General features: G+C 34.6%; 1 protein-coding gene across 8 annotated transcripts in view; it reads right to left on the bottom strand.

The window, feature by feature from the left end:
• The window catches only part of RIN2 (Ras and Rab interactor 2), a 230,083-nt gene that overhangs the window by 14,911 nt on the left and 200,751 nt on the right, over window positions 1-14,421 (bottom strand). For all 8 annotated transcript variants that reach the window (XM_074209359.1, XM_074209358.1, XM_074209357.1 and 5 more), the window contains 2 exons: window positions 5,992-6,297; window positions 1,650-1,781 (listed from right to left, as the gene is read on the bottom strand). In XM_074209359.1, the coding sequence (XP_074065460.1) occupies window positions 1,650-1,781; window positions 5,992-6,297 (438 nt within the window). The remainder of the gene's footprint in view (window positions 1-1,649; window positions 1,782-5,991; window positions 6,298-14,421) is intronic.

Below are 14,421 nucleotides of genomic sequence, written 5' to 3' on the forward strand. Positions count from 1 at the left end.
GCAAACAAACATTTTGAAGGCTACCCACTCTACACCCCCAAATTTGGTTCTCTATTGTAATAATGACATGGTAGAAGAAAGTAAATGGAACCATAGAAATTACTGTGTATTTCTTTTAGGCCTTAAGAGACTAATTCACATGACTTTTTTCCTGTCCAAAAAGGGAGGGCAAGATGAAAACACTGAGGGGAAGTGTTTTCATCATTTATGACTAAATTCCTGATTCCTAAGTTAAAAGTACTATTTGAGAGAAACAGATGAAAACCTGGTCAAGAGGATTAAAGAGGCTCAGTATAAGCTGGTTCTCAGGTGGGATAGGAACTAAAGATATTTATTACTAAGTCGGAATCAGAACAGGATGACTTCTGGCTCTTATCCTACTGTTAGGGTTAGCTCTGGGTGAAGTGGCATAATTAGAAGGATGTAGGAGGAGAGGAGTCTCACTGAAACCAAAATCAAAGGCTAACTTTCCAGCTTCAACTGCTTGAATTTGTGAATGTATTTTGGAGAGGGAGGGAGGAGTTACATTTTCTGTTGATCCTTTTGGCCTGGTCTATTCTGTGATCCTTGAAGGTATAGTGCTGATATAACACATTTCCTAGCTATTGCAGAAGAATGTCGACTCAACCAATCCAAAGCAAACCTCATTGTTACAGAGAACACTGAATAGTACTGAATTATACTGGTGAATATATAACTGAATTGGTTAGAATAGAAAAATTTCCTACTTGATTTCTGATCACTATAGATAATGCCAAATCAAACTTTACTGATTACAAATCAATGCATTGAAGTTTCAAGTGATCTCTGCTATAATGATAAGATATATTATATCATCAATGTTCTAACTGTCCACGGTGAGGAAAGTTCAGGTGGAGAATTCAATGGCCTTTCATTTCTTCCATTTCACAAACCTAACAGGAATATTTCTCTTGGTAGAAATAAGTGACTTACTCTAAAGCAAGAAAGAAATTCTTTCTTGGGGGTGGGGGTGGGGGGCTTTTGCAAGGCAATTGGGTTAAGTGACTTGCCCAAATAATTGTGGTAATTATTGTCTGAGGTCGCATTTGAACTCAGGTCCTCTTGACTCTAGGGCTGGTGCTCTATCCATCGCTCTATCCACCTAGCTACCCTAAAGCAATAATTCTTAACCTGGGGTATATGAATGTTTTTCAAAAATATTTTGGGGGGCAGCTAGGTGGCATAGTGAATAGAGCATTGGCCCTGGAGTCAGGAGTACCTGAGTTCAAATCCAGCCTCAGATACTTAATAATTACCTAGCTGTGTGGCCTTGGGCAAGCCACTTAACCCCATTGCCTTGCAAAAACCTAAAAACAAACAAACAAAAATATTTTGGATAGCTATATTTCAATATAATTGGTTTGCTTTGTAAATCTATGTATTTTATTTTAGGCATTTAAAAATATTGTAAGAAAATGTACATGGGCTTCAGATTACTGAAAGTATTGATGACAAAAATAAAATTAAATACTTGTCTCTAAAAGATAATCTTAATTTCCTTCTCATAGCAAACCATGTTATTCTAAACAGAGTATTTTCTGCAGAGTTTTATCCTTTAATACAAAATATAGTAATTCAACCCGATTTAAAGAACACCACACCAAATTACTTTGTCAACCAGTTTTTACCTTCTCCATGCAACAATGATGGATCTAACAGCTCCATCATGTACTCAATTTCTGTGTCCAGTTCAAGCATATCACATTGTGCTATTACGAAGGTCAAAACTGGCAGGAAGTCATCTGCACCATACATTCTCCCTGAGATGGAGAAGGAAGACAAAGAGAAAATCATTACCAAGATCATTCCCCCCCTCAAAATTTATTGCTTTTAATAGACTAATGCCATTTTGAGGGAATATGCCATTTACATATGTGGCTGTGAGTGTTTCTGAAATTCTCTGGGATTATTATAACCCCATATCCACATATTCACACATCCCCCAAAACATGCCCACAAGCGCGCGCACACACACACACACACACACACACAAACACAATTCCTATCAGCTTCTATTGCAATCTCATATCACAAGTTTTACCAGGAAATTCTAAAAGTGAGTTAAAAATATAAAAATGGTGTTTCTCCTCTTCTAGGAATTACAATCAAAATTCAGTTTTCTGGACTAACAGTTCTATCAGAGAGAACATTCTATATGGTAGAAAACATGGCTGAAGGCCCTTTCTGGATATAAGACAGAAAAGATCCTATTTCCATAGACTCTTGATATCTATCTACCACAGTGTCTTAAACGTAGTGTTATATAAATTTGTGTTAAATTGATTTAGAGTTGAAGAGTCATCTAGACCAATTTCTATCTTTTTAAAGATGGGGAAACCAAAACCCAAGGTTTATAAAATTATAAGTAGACTTAATTCTGCTCCAATTCTGATTCCAAATAGCATTCCTTCCAATGCACCAAAATCTCTTTATTTATACTCTTGATTTGAATATCTCTCTATTTTGCATTTTTCTTTTAAAAAAATCTCATATTATCACAAAATATTATTAATTGCAATGAATATTAGAGAGACAATTTGGTATAGTGGATGGAGTGGTTGCAGGAAGATTTGGCTTCAAATTAGGGCTCTTACAGATATGTGACTATATGAAAGTCACTTCATCTCTCTAGGTTTAAAGTGCCTCCTTTCAAGTGTTGAGGTTGCTAGGTTGAGCAATAGAATACTAATTGTGGAATGAGGAAGAACTGAGTCTAAATCGAGTCACAGACAATTACTAACTTCTATCCTCGGCAAGTCAATGAACCTCTACCTCAGTTTTCTCAAATGTAAAATGGTGATGCTGTTATGATCATCAAATGAAATAGATCCTTGTAAAGCACTGAAAAATGCTGGTATATAGTAGGTATTTAATAAATGCTTGTTCCTGTCTTTCTTTCTATCTACTAAGTTATAGATGGTTATGATTTTAGTTCATGGAGGTTATTGATGATGACATATAACATAAGATAACATAAGTAATCTTTAAAATGACATTTAATACTTTCAACAACTCTAGGGGTTGTACATAGTTATTCCCATTTCAAAGATGAGGAAACTGAGGGTCAAAAAATATAATGCAATTTTCTCAGGGCACAAAACAGTGGCAGAGCTAGGAGGCAACCTATTATTATGTTCTGGCCAAGAATTGCACACTTATGTTTTCTAATATCATTTGGGCCTTCATTGCTACCAGATAATCCTTATGTGCTATTCTGATTAACTACTGTTATCTAAATCTCCTCTTGACTCAAGTTTTCAGTGTTACTCTCACCCCAGTCTCAGAAAGGTATTTCACATTCTATTTTTCTGAAAAAATAGAGACCATTCATCATAACCTCTCTCATCTCTTCTATTCCATACTACAAAACCCATTTATATCTTCACTCCTCCACCTATCCTTTGCTTCATTTTTAGAGGGGGAAAAATGACTTTTCTTCTAGTGAATGTTAAGTTCTCTTTATCTATATTCCTTCCTGTTAACCTCTAAAAGACTTATATTTACATTCTTCATTTTCTTCCTTTCTCCTTCCCATTGCCTAGACACATGTTCAATTCTTTTCCATCCTTAAAAAAATAATTACACACTTTCTTCTACCTTCATTATCCCCTCAAAAGATAATGCTATATTTCATTAGCAAATTATTAGAGTAGTTTATATCCATTGCTTTTGTTTCTTATAACCAACTCTTACTTCTCTTGCCATGCAACCTGACTTCTGACCAGGTTTTACTGAAATTGTTCTCCTCAAGTTCTCCACTTAAGTTATTAAAATTAAAGACAATGTCCACATCATCTATCTATATCTGAACTAATAGTATACATCATTTTTATTGATTTTTGATAGTGTTGATCTTCTTTTCTCTTCCTGTATACTCTTTTCCTTGATTTTCATGATAGAACGTACTTTTTTCTTTTGCTTTTTTCATATTTAACTGACGAATTTGTCTCAGTTTTCTTTACTAGAAAATTATTCACCCACTATTTCATTAGAGGAATGTGTACTCCCCTAAGCTCTGTTCTTTACTATTTTCTGTACACTATCTCTCTTGATAATGGCATCTGCTTTGATAGATTCAGTTTTCATCTTTGTACAGGTGGCTCCCAAATCAACACATCTATCCTTAAGATATCTACCGAATTCCAGGTCTCTAGTGCTAACTGCTTGCTAGTCATCCAAACCTGGAGGTTCCATCAGTCTTCCTACACTGAATATGTAAAACCAGACAACATTTTCTTCACTTAATCCCATCTCCTTTCAAACCATTACTATTCCAGTGACATACGTTTATAACCCTGGAACAACCCCTCTCTACCATAACCCATTTCCAAACAGTTGCCAAGTCTTTCCTATTCTGCCTCTAAAATATGTCCTATTCATTTCTTTTTTTGCTACTCATTTCCAAACTTAATATAGGTCCATGTCACCCCTTGCCTGGACCATTCATTCTTTCCACTATAATTTCCTGAAGGTTATTAAATCTTCCCAAGTCATAGTTCTATGACCTCTGCTAAAACCAAACCAAACTAAACCTTTAAAGGCTTCTGTATTACCTAGACTCTTCACCCTAGAGTATAAAATTCAGACTCCTCAGACTGGTATTTTAGGTTCTATATAATATGAATAGAACCCATCTTTTCCAGATGTTATTTCTTTCCATCCACCGATCTCCTCTATGAATTCCCACAAACTATTCTCCATACCTAAAATACACTATTTCCTTGTCAAATTGATCTGCTGAATCTCCACAATTAAGAAACCTCTTCTTCCTTTAAGGCTTAGCTCAAGTGCCAACTTCTCCATGAAGCTTTTTTCTGATATACTTGAACTTTAGTGCTTTCTATTTCCTTAAGTTACCTTGTAATATACTTCTTATGTATATGTTTTAATTGTTACAGTACTCTTGAAATATAATCTATGTATTTCCCCTATTCTTTTTTGCATAAAGCAACTTCACAATGTAGAAATTTGTAATGATATTAAGAATGATATTATGTATGTAAATAAGGGATCCAAGTGTGCCTTCTTTTAGGCCCAATGTAAGCAGTGTTAGAAAAACCTTATTTTGCCCATCTTTCAACTTTGTAATTCATAAGACGATATCTAGTTATTTTGCCACAAAAGAGAATTAGCCAAGAAACAGATGTTTCCTGTACAAAAATATTCATAGCTCCCCTGTTTGTAGTGTAAAGAATTGCAAATCAAGTGAATATCCATTAATTGGGAAATGGCTGAACAAATTGCGATTTATAGATGTTATGGAACACTATTATTCTATTAGAAACCAAGAGGGATGGGATTTCAGAGAAGCCTGGAAAGACTTGCATGAACTAATGTTGAGTGAGCTAAGCAGAACCAGAAGAACACTGTACAGCCTAACAGCAACATGGGAGTAATGATCAACCTTAATGAACTTGCTCATTCCATCAATGAAATAATCAGGGACAATTTTAGAGTACCTGTGATGGAGAATACCATCTGTATCCAGAGAAAAGAATTATGGAGTTTAAACAAAGGCCAAAGCCTATTATCTTCAATTTTTTTTAAAAAGTGTCTTATGTATGACATAATTTTGCTGTCTCTAATATTTTATTTTCTCCTCAAGGTTAAGATTCTTTTTTTCAACAAACTCAATTATAGCATGGAAACAAAGTAGAGATTATCAGACTGCCTTCTGTGGGGGGGATGGGGGAAAATTATAAAATTCAAAACCTTGCCAAAAACCTCATAAAAAATAATTGGAAAACAAATAAAATATTAATCAAAAGCAGTTTTCAAAATAAAAAAAGAAACAGATATTTCAGATTCATAACCCTAAATCTATTATTTCTTATGAAATTTATTTATAGCTCATTTCTCTGATTATTGAGGTACATGATTTTAAATATTTAAAACAAATGCCCATTTGACAAAACATTTCAATAAAGTACATTGGAAATGATGTAGCTTTGATCTACCTAGAGTCCTTACCTGAGTTATTCTCCATGACTGTGTAAATTAATTTACAAACTCTTAGAAGCAGCATGACTTTCTTTTCAGGTGAATACATCTTCTGCATGGTCATGAATTTGACTTTGATCTTTTCAACATCCACAAAATCTGGAGTTGGGGCAAACACACCCAGGTCCTGAGGGCTTCTCTGTCTGACCAGCTGTAGGTTCTCTTTTAACTGTTTCCATGAGCCATCAGCAGTATGGAAATCTTTCAGCATGGCTTCCACATGGCTCTTCAAAGGTTTCAGAATACATTTGTGCATGGCCTTCTCCAGCACAACATCTGCAAAAGGAAATGCAGAGATCAGTTTCACAGTCAAAAAGGAAGAGATGCCATTCCATAGGATTCAGCAAGGAAAATAAAAGCTTTTTCCATTAATAGATAGGGACTAAACATTCTCAAACAGAATTTTTAATAGAATAAATATATTGAATAAAAACATTCCAAACATATTTTTTTGTGGTAAAGGTTACCTTCAATTTCCTGACACCAACATTTGCATTCTGTCAAAGTATTTCAACAACCAAAGTGGTTTTTTTAGTCAATTTAGTTGGCTAAATTTAAATTAATTGACCATAAGATTAATTTAGGAAACTCAAAACTTAAGAGACACTGATCACAATATTTTATTTTTTTAAACTGAAATGTAAACTAGTCTTCTTTGAGTCTCTTGCTTACACTGAGAGGATAGGTTACTCTTTTCTTTCTTCTAGTCTCAGACAATATCCAACTTGAGAAAAGTAGGTTGATATACTGTGTTTGACATTAAAGATAAGCAGTTATCATAATTTTTAAAAAGTACCTCAAACTTTCCTTCTAACTTTATTAATGATCTATAAAAACTCCAAGATTATCACTGGTACCATCTTTACTAGTCTTACTTTCCCCCCCAACTGACTGTACTCACCACTTCTTAACATATCTTCAGATTTGCTTGATAACAATTATCATTATTATTTTTTTGCAAGGCAAATGGGGTTAAGTGGCTTGCCCAAGGCCACACAGCTAGGTAATTATTAAGTATCTGAGGCCAGATTTGAACTCAGGTACTCCTGACTCCAGGACTGGTGCTCTATCCACTGTCCAACCTAGCTGCCCCATTAACAATTATTTTAACAAAAAACTGAAAACTATAGAATAGGGAAAAAAGTCATCATAGGGTTGAATAATAGTAATAATAAAAGAATATCTTCTATAGTTAAAAGAAATTGCTTTTTATGGTTTTAATATTCATTCTCATAATGCTAATCATCACATGTATTTCTGCCTTATCCAAAATGTTACAATGAAACTAATGGTTGTCATTTCACAGTTATAAATAAAGTTAATTAAAAAAAGAAACAAAAATAATTTGCTCTGAAAGAAAAATAATTTGCTTTGGTTTTTAGATTGTTTTCACGGCTTCTATATTAACTGTGGTCTTTTTTTACCTTCAAAAGCAAATTGAAAATATTTTGATAAATGATTGAAGGGCTGTCTAGTTTCCTGTCCATACTGCTGCTATGTTGTTTAATTATTTTTCAGTCATATCTGAATCTTTGTGACCCCCTTTAGGGCCTTTCTTGGCAAAGATACTGGAGTGGTTTGCCATTTTCTTCTCCAGCTCATTTTCCAGATGAAGAAACTGAGGCAACCAGGGTTAAATGACTCACCCAAGGTCACACAGCTAGTAAGGGTCTAAGGTAGAATTTGAACTCAGGTCTTCCTGACTTCAGCTCAGGAACTCTACTACCTATTGCTATAGCCCATACTGAGACACTCTTCCATGATTCTTTGGAACCTCCTCAATTAACTGGTGCTAATGCAAAGGACCCAAAAGATTGTCTTTCATTTAGTGTGCTTTTACCTAGTTCTTTCTTTTCTAGAAATCTCTCTCTCTCTTGCTTTTTTTTTTGTGGTGGGGGGCGCAGAGCAGAGGTATTGTCTTGCTCTCCTCTCTAATCTACCAAAATTGACTGTTTCTTGAAAGATGATGAATTGCCGTTTTCGAGGCCTGTCTCCAAAGAGATACATACATGTATACATATGTACACATATATAAATATAGCCATACATATTCATATACATAATCATATTTGATCCTCAAAATAATCCTTAAAATAGGTGTGGGATTATTATCCCCACTTTATAGATGAAGAAACTCATTAATCTGAGACCCTATCTGTGACTCTATAAAGGATCTTTCTCACTCCCAAGTCCAACACTTGATCTGCTATAAATTCATGCTTCCTGCCACACACTATGATGTATGCTAAGCACATTCCCCCCCTCAACTCCTATAGTTGTCCAGGCCCTTTAATTATACTCTTCCCCCAACTTCCCAGACAAAATTATAATGAAGGTAGGTATGAGCATGTGGGGGCAAACATATAATTTTCCTTATCTCCTTTCTGTGTTTGAGGTATAAAGTAACAAGACTGACAGTCATGGGTCTTATTGTCTCAAGGGATCAGTCTCATTATATTAGTCATCCCAGAAGTTCCAGGACATGAGGGTTCCTTCAATACTCTCTATATACCACAGAGCCAGAACATGAGGAGCATCCAGGAAGGAAGAACATAAGTCTTATTAAACAGGTTCCATTTACAGGCCTTCATCATCTTACTGAAGGGCTGGCCCAAAGGCCAACTTCTTTTGGTTTTTTTTTTTTTAGATTGAGACCAATGATCATAACTTGTGAGTATTTTTAGTAGAGAGCAAAACTTTCCAGGTATGGATGAGATGTGGCTGAGGATCATTCAACATAAAGAGGGCCAAAACCCTAATGATTTGGAAATATAATGATGATACCACAGGAGATTTGAAAATAATGTCATTCAAATCATATATTTTTTTAAATTTTTATTTATTTAAGGCAATGGGGTTAAGTGATTTGCCCAAGGTCACACAGCCAGACAATTAAGTGTCTGTAGCAGAATTTGAACTCAGGTACTCCTGACTCCAGGGCTAGTGCTCTATCCACTTCGCCACCTAGCTGCCTCCAAAATAATGTATTCTTTAACAACATTTTTTCTTTGCATCTTTGGCTTTTATGATGATTCTTTTCTTCCTTGCCCCCCCTCCCCAGCTCCTCTCAGAAAGCAATCCCTTAACAACAATTTAAAAACAAAAGATGAAGATTAAAAACAAACTAGCAAGACACAGCAACATATTTGCAATGTTCCACACTCTAGGACTCCCACTTCTTCAAAGAAGGGAGGTGTCTTACACTTCTCTTGGTGGGGGGAGGTAAAACTTATATTCACATTTTAATTAGGGCCTCCAAATTTTATTTGTGTGGACAACTGTACTGGTTCTGGTTGGCTGTTGATTTTGCAAGCTGGTGAAAGGCAGGAAGAATTCAGATGCTCCTCACTCTGATCTAATAAGTACACATAGTAAACTTTCTTTTATCCCTCTTCCCTCCATCAATCCCCCTCCCCCATCTACTGTCACAAACAATTCTAGGAGTTAAAACAACCTGAGTTAGTTAATGTAAAAGCAGTCCACCTTCTTGGTGAAGAAATGTTACTATTTATCTGAAGACGGAAAATATGATACATCTCATAATAGACTGAGTACATGCAGACTAAATGGGTTTGATTCCTTTGTAGGTGAGTCATTTGCATTGTTAATACAAATAACAACATTTTTATATCACTTTAAGATTTTACAAGATGCTTTTCAAATATCTCATTTTATCCTCACAATTCTGGGAGGCATGTGCTATTATTATTCCCATTTTACAGATAAGGAAAGTGAAACAGGTTAATGACTTACTTGCTTAGGGTCACACAACCATTTAAGTGTCTGAGGTTAGATTTGAACTCAGGTCCTCCTGATTCCAGGTCCAGCATTTTACTGTCCTACTGAGCTGCCTTTGTTCTTTTCTAGGACCCCATACACTTCTAAGCTCTACTACTCAACTTAATAATCCTTAATAGTTGATAAATGAATAAAGTAACAAAGACTATTTAAAAACCAACTATGTCCTAGCCTGTGGAGAAACAAAAGCAGAGAATGAAATATTCCTACTCACAAAGACTAAAATGTACTTATAACAAGTACATACATAAACATAAATACACTAAATATACAGTGAATACAATAAATGCAAAGTAGCTAAATACAAGGAAGTTGGGGGTGGCATCAAGAATCAGTGATCATAAAACAGTCTGAGGAATAATGAGTGGAAAAGATCAGTGCAAATCTAGAAACACTCCTTGAAAAACAAAACAAAACAAACAAAACTTTCCAAGCAATGTATCCATCTCTGATCTTGAGGGGAGGAGGGAAATGAAAGAATCCTAAATATCTTGTCTGTCTTGAATGATGTGTTGGCTAGTTTTGCTGACCTGACTTTTTTCACTTTCTCTTTTATTATTTGTAATAAGGAATGACAATGGGAGGGAACATGGTGGGAAGTGACACAAAAACAAAATAATAAATACGCAAAACCTGTACCCTCTAATGGTAGGTCAGCAATATCACCTTAGATGAAAGGACATAATTATTTATTATTAGCATGATCTAAGTAACATGGAGTCTTAATTGACTAATAGCTACAAACTCTCACAAGTACCCTTTTCTTTTAAATAGAAGTCTGCTATTTAAGCAATGTGACTATATTGTCTCAAAATAAAATATATTTTAGAAATTTGAAGGCAGGCTCAGAATGCTAAACTACTTTCTATTTTTGGTATGCTTTGTTTGTCTTTCAGGTATATATGCATACAAGAGATATATCTCTAGCTATCTCACTATCACCTAAAGCTTCCTTCTCTTAGAGGCAAGGTCTGGTGGATACAATGCTAGACTTGGTATCAGGAAGATCTGAGTTCAAATTTGGCCTTAGACTGAGTGACCCTGGATAAGTAATTAAATCAATCTGCCTTCACTATCTCAGCTGTAAAATGGGGATAATAATAACATCATCTTTCAAGATTGTTGTGAAGATCAAATAAGATAATATTTGTAAAATGTTGGCACATGGTATAGATACTGTGGCAATTGATCACTAATATAGGATCATAAATCAAAAATGACTCACCCAAAAATAATTCAACTTTATTTTATAGATAAGGAATCTTAGGCTCAGACAAGTGAAGTTATTTGTCTCAAGTCAGCTGACTAAATAGGTAGCAATGTTGAACTGCCTATGGTTAAGTGACCTTCCCATGATCACACAGAACTAGTATATGCTGCAGGCAACACTAGATGCTAGACCCTTTCTTACCATCACATTGTTTCTCTTTTCAAACCATAATTGTAACCAAACTATCAGTAGTAGTTTATATTAGAAAGTGATAAATGAAGCCCACCTAGAATTGTATGTGCATATGGAAACTGGAGAGGGAGATAATGAGAGCTGTCCATAGATCTGTTCATTCTAGTCCATGACACACCAAGGAAAATATCTTTGTAAAATCTTGGGCATCAAATGCAAAAAACAAGGTCTCAAAAAAGTATTGAAAAGGGAAACTGAAACAAAATATCTTTTTATTCTGGCACAAATCTTTTACTGCAATAACATCAGGAAACAATTCATTTATCTAGATAAATACGATATATCAATGTGTGTGTGTATAGGGGAGAATAAGAGTTATGGCATTTTGGGTATGTGATGTGATCATTTATATCACTAATTCATCAATATTCGGTCAATGTCAGTACTGTATTCCAAAGAACTGAAAATTTGCAAACAAATATTTGAAGTATGAATGAATGAAATTGAAAATCAATGTGCCAATATTTCAGAGTTGGAACAATTTTCTTATTCTTCACATAAGATGGGAAAATGAATGAAGCAATGAACTAAATGAGATTTCATTTGTATATGAAAATAATATCTATCTGTAATGAGCTTTTCTAGCATAAGGTTCTACTATTGAAACTTTTGGATTATCATTATTTGCTAGATTAATAAGAGTGAAAAATAATAGTATTACAGAAACCCACAATCATCATAACTCGAGTATTAGTGTTGACAAGTATAACAATACATACTAAATTTTATAGTTTATATGTACCTGAAATCACATTAGTAAAACTACAAGTAATATTAGTATAACAGCTTAGTGCTTTATAAGTATTTCACATTATTCCATTTTATTCTTACAATCACTATGTGAGATATATAGCACAAGGATTACTATTTTACAGATGACTAAACTAAGGTTAAATAATTTAGGACTAAATAGCTAAGTTTAATTTAGGACTAAATTTCTTCGGACAAATTTAGTGCAGTTTGTACCAAAACATGCTACTGATCAAATAATGAATCCACTATCAGTTAAACACAAGCATTGCATATTTATTTTTTTCCCAGATGGTTTGTTTACTTTCATTTAGCCACTTTCTTACTTGGTCTCCCTTGTCATTACTGGGATACATTTTGAAAATGGCTGGGTAGGTCTAAGGTGCAATTTAGAAAGACAACTGTGCTTTGAGAAATGGTAAATATGATGGAATACAGAAGCATGGAAAGACTAACATAAATTGATGCAGAGAGAAATAAGCAGATTCAACAAGGAAAAAACATAAGATATCAATAAAAATTTATTTAAAAAAATGTTAACTGTTGGGACAGCTAGGTAGTGCAGCAGATAGAGAGCACCGGTCGTGGAGTCAGGAGGACCTGAGTTCAAATACAGCCTCAGACACTTAATTACCTAGCTGTGTGACCTTGGGCAAGCCACTTAATCCCATTGCCTTAAATAAATAAAAAAAATTTTTTAAATGTTAACTGTTACATTAGATGAGCACAGATAAAATCAAGAAAGTGTTATTTACTCCTAATTTTTTGATTCTTTTACATAAAAACTTTGTGAACCAAGCAAACATTTTATAGCTATAAATAATTCAACCCACTAAAAAGTTGTTCCAAGATAACTTTTGTTCAGTTTTTTTTTTTTGGCTCTTCTGTTCCCATAGTCCTTGGCATTATGAAATGATTCTGTATCAGAAACTGATATCACTTCATCAATAGAAATAATATTAAAGAAGAGGCATTAATATCTGTATTGTTCCTGCATCCTAAGGTCCATTCTGAGTCCGGGAATTCTTTGGATGACTTATAAGATGAAACTATCTGAGCTCCACTTGGAGCATTCTCCATACTACTTGAGAAGTGAGAATGGGTGGGAAGAACCATTGGCAGTCTAGCTGTTTGCATTGTTAGAAAGGTCCCACTGTAGTAGCTCATGTATGTTTTATGACTGATTAATTATCTAAATGTTTTGGGTCATCAACTTCTTTTGCCATTGTTTTCATCATGAGAAGGTTTTAGTTTGACTGGCTCTCATCTACTCTTACTTTCTAACTTCAGCTGATTTCCAGCTGAAACCTTCCCCATTAGAATGTGAGCTCCCTGACAGCAGGGACTTCTTTATCTTACTTTGCATAGATTTAGTGATTAAAAGATTCATTCATTCATTCATTCATACCAGGAAAGGAGAAACAAACTGTGGCCTTAGGAGAGTGTTCCTAGATATGACAAGGATTATCTAACTAGCTCTGACAAATTTTTGAAGTAGATATGTCATCTATTTTGGTTCAAATAGCTTTAAAAAAATACTTAGCATACTCTTAAGTGGGAGAGCACTGACCACTATTAGACACTTGGTTTCTAATCCTGATTCTTTCACAAATTAGCTGCAACTCATCATCTCCCTGGACCTCAGTTTCCTCATTTTTGTAATTACAAGATAGTTACTTAGGTCCTTTTCAGCTCTAAAAATATTCTGTGAATCAATGATTCTAATTCTACTTCCCTTTCCTTCACTTCATTAAATTAGGGTTGAGCAACACAGGCTATGTCTAGACAATTCTGACCAAAGCCACATCTGATTTGCTGTAGTTCTTAATGTGGTTGTGCTACTCAGTCAGATCTTGTGGAAGCACTGATTTATAAATCAATCCAGTCTATTCGACTTTGGCTTTTGGTAGTGAATGTATTACACTGACTTGGTTATAGTAATTCCTGTGTTATAACAACAATAATAACGAACCTTACATTTAAGAAATGTTTTATATTTTTCATATTATCTCATTTAGTTTTCATAAAAAAACCCTACTCTGAGAATGACTGAACTGTTATTATCTCTACTTTACAGGAGGTCATTGTAGCTGTCCAGGGTCAGGTCACATAGCTTATGAAGCCTCCTTTTTTCCCAGTCCAGTGTTTGATCCATTAGATGTGATATGAGAGAAGGAACAATATTAACATGTTCACATTACTTTGGGTATTGCAGCAAAATAAAAAACAAAAACACAATAATAGTTTTGCTAATATTAGCCGGCACCTGTTTCAAATACATTCTGAGTCCGGGAATTCTTTGGATGACTCATAAGGTGAAACTATCTGAGCTCCACTTGGGGCATTCTCCATACTACTTGAGAAGTGAGAATGGGTGGGAAGAACCATTG

Source organism: Macrotis lagotis, chromosome 1 (assembly GCF_037893015.1).
Source record: "Macrotis lagotis isolate mMagLag1 chromosome 1, bilby.v1.9.chrom.fasta, whole genome shotgun sequence".
In the NCBI taxonomy this organism is placed as follows: Eukaryota; Metazoa; Chordata; class Mammalia; order Peramelemorphia; family Peramelidae; genus Macrotis; species Macrotis lagotis.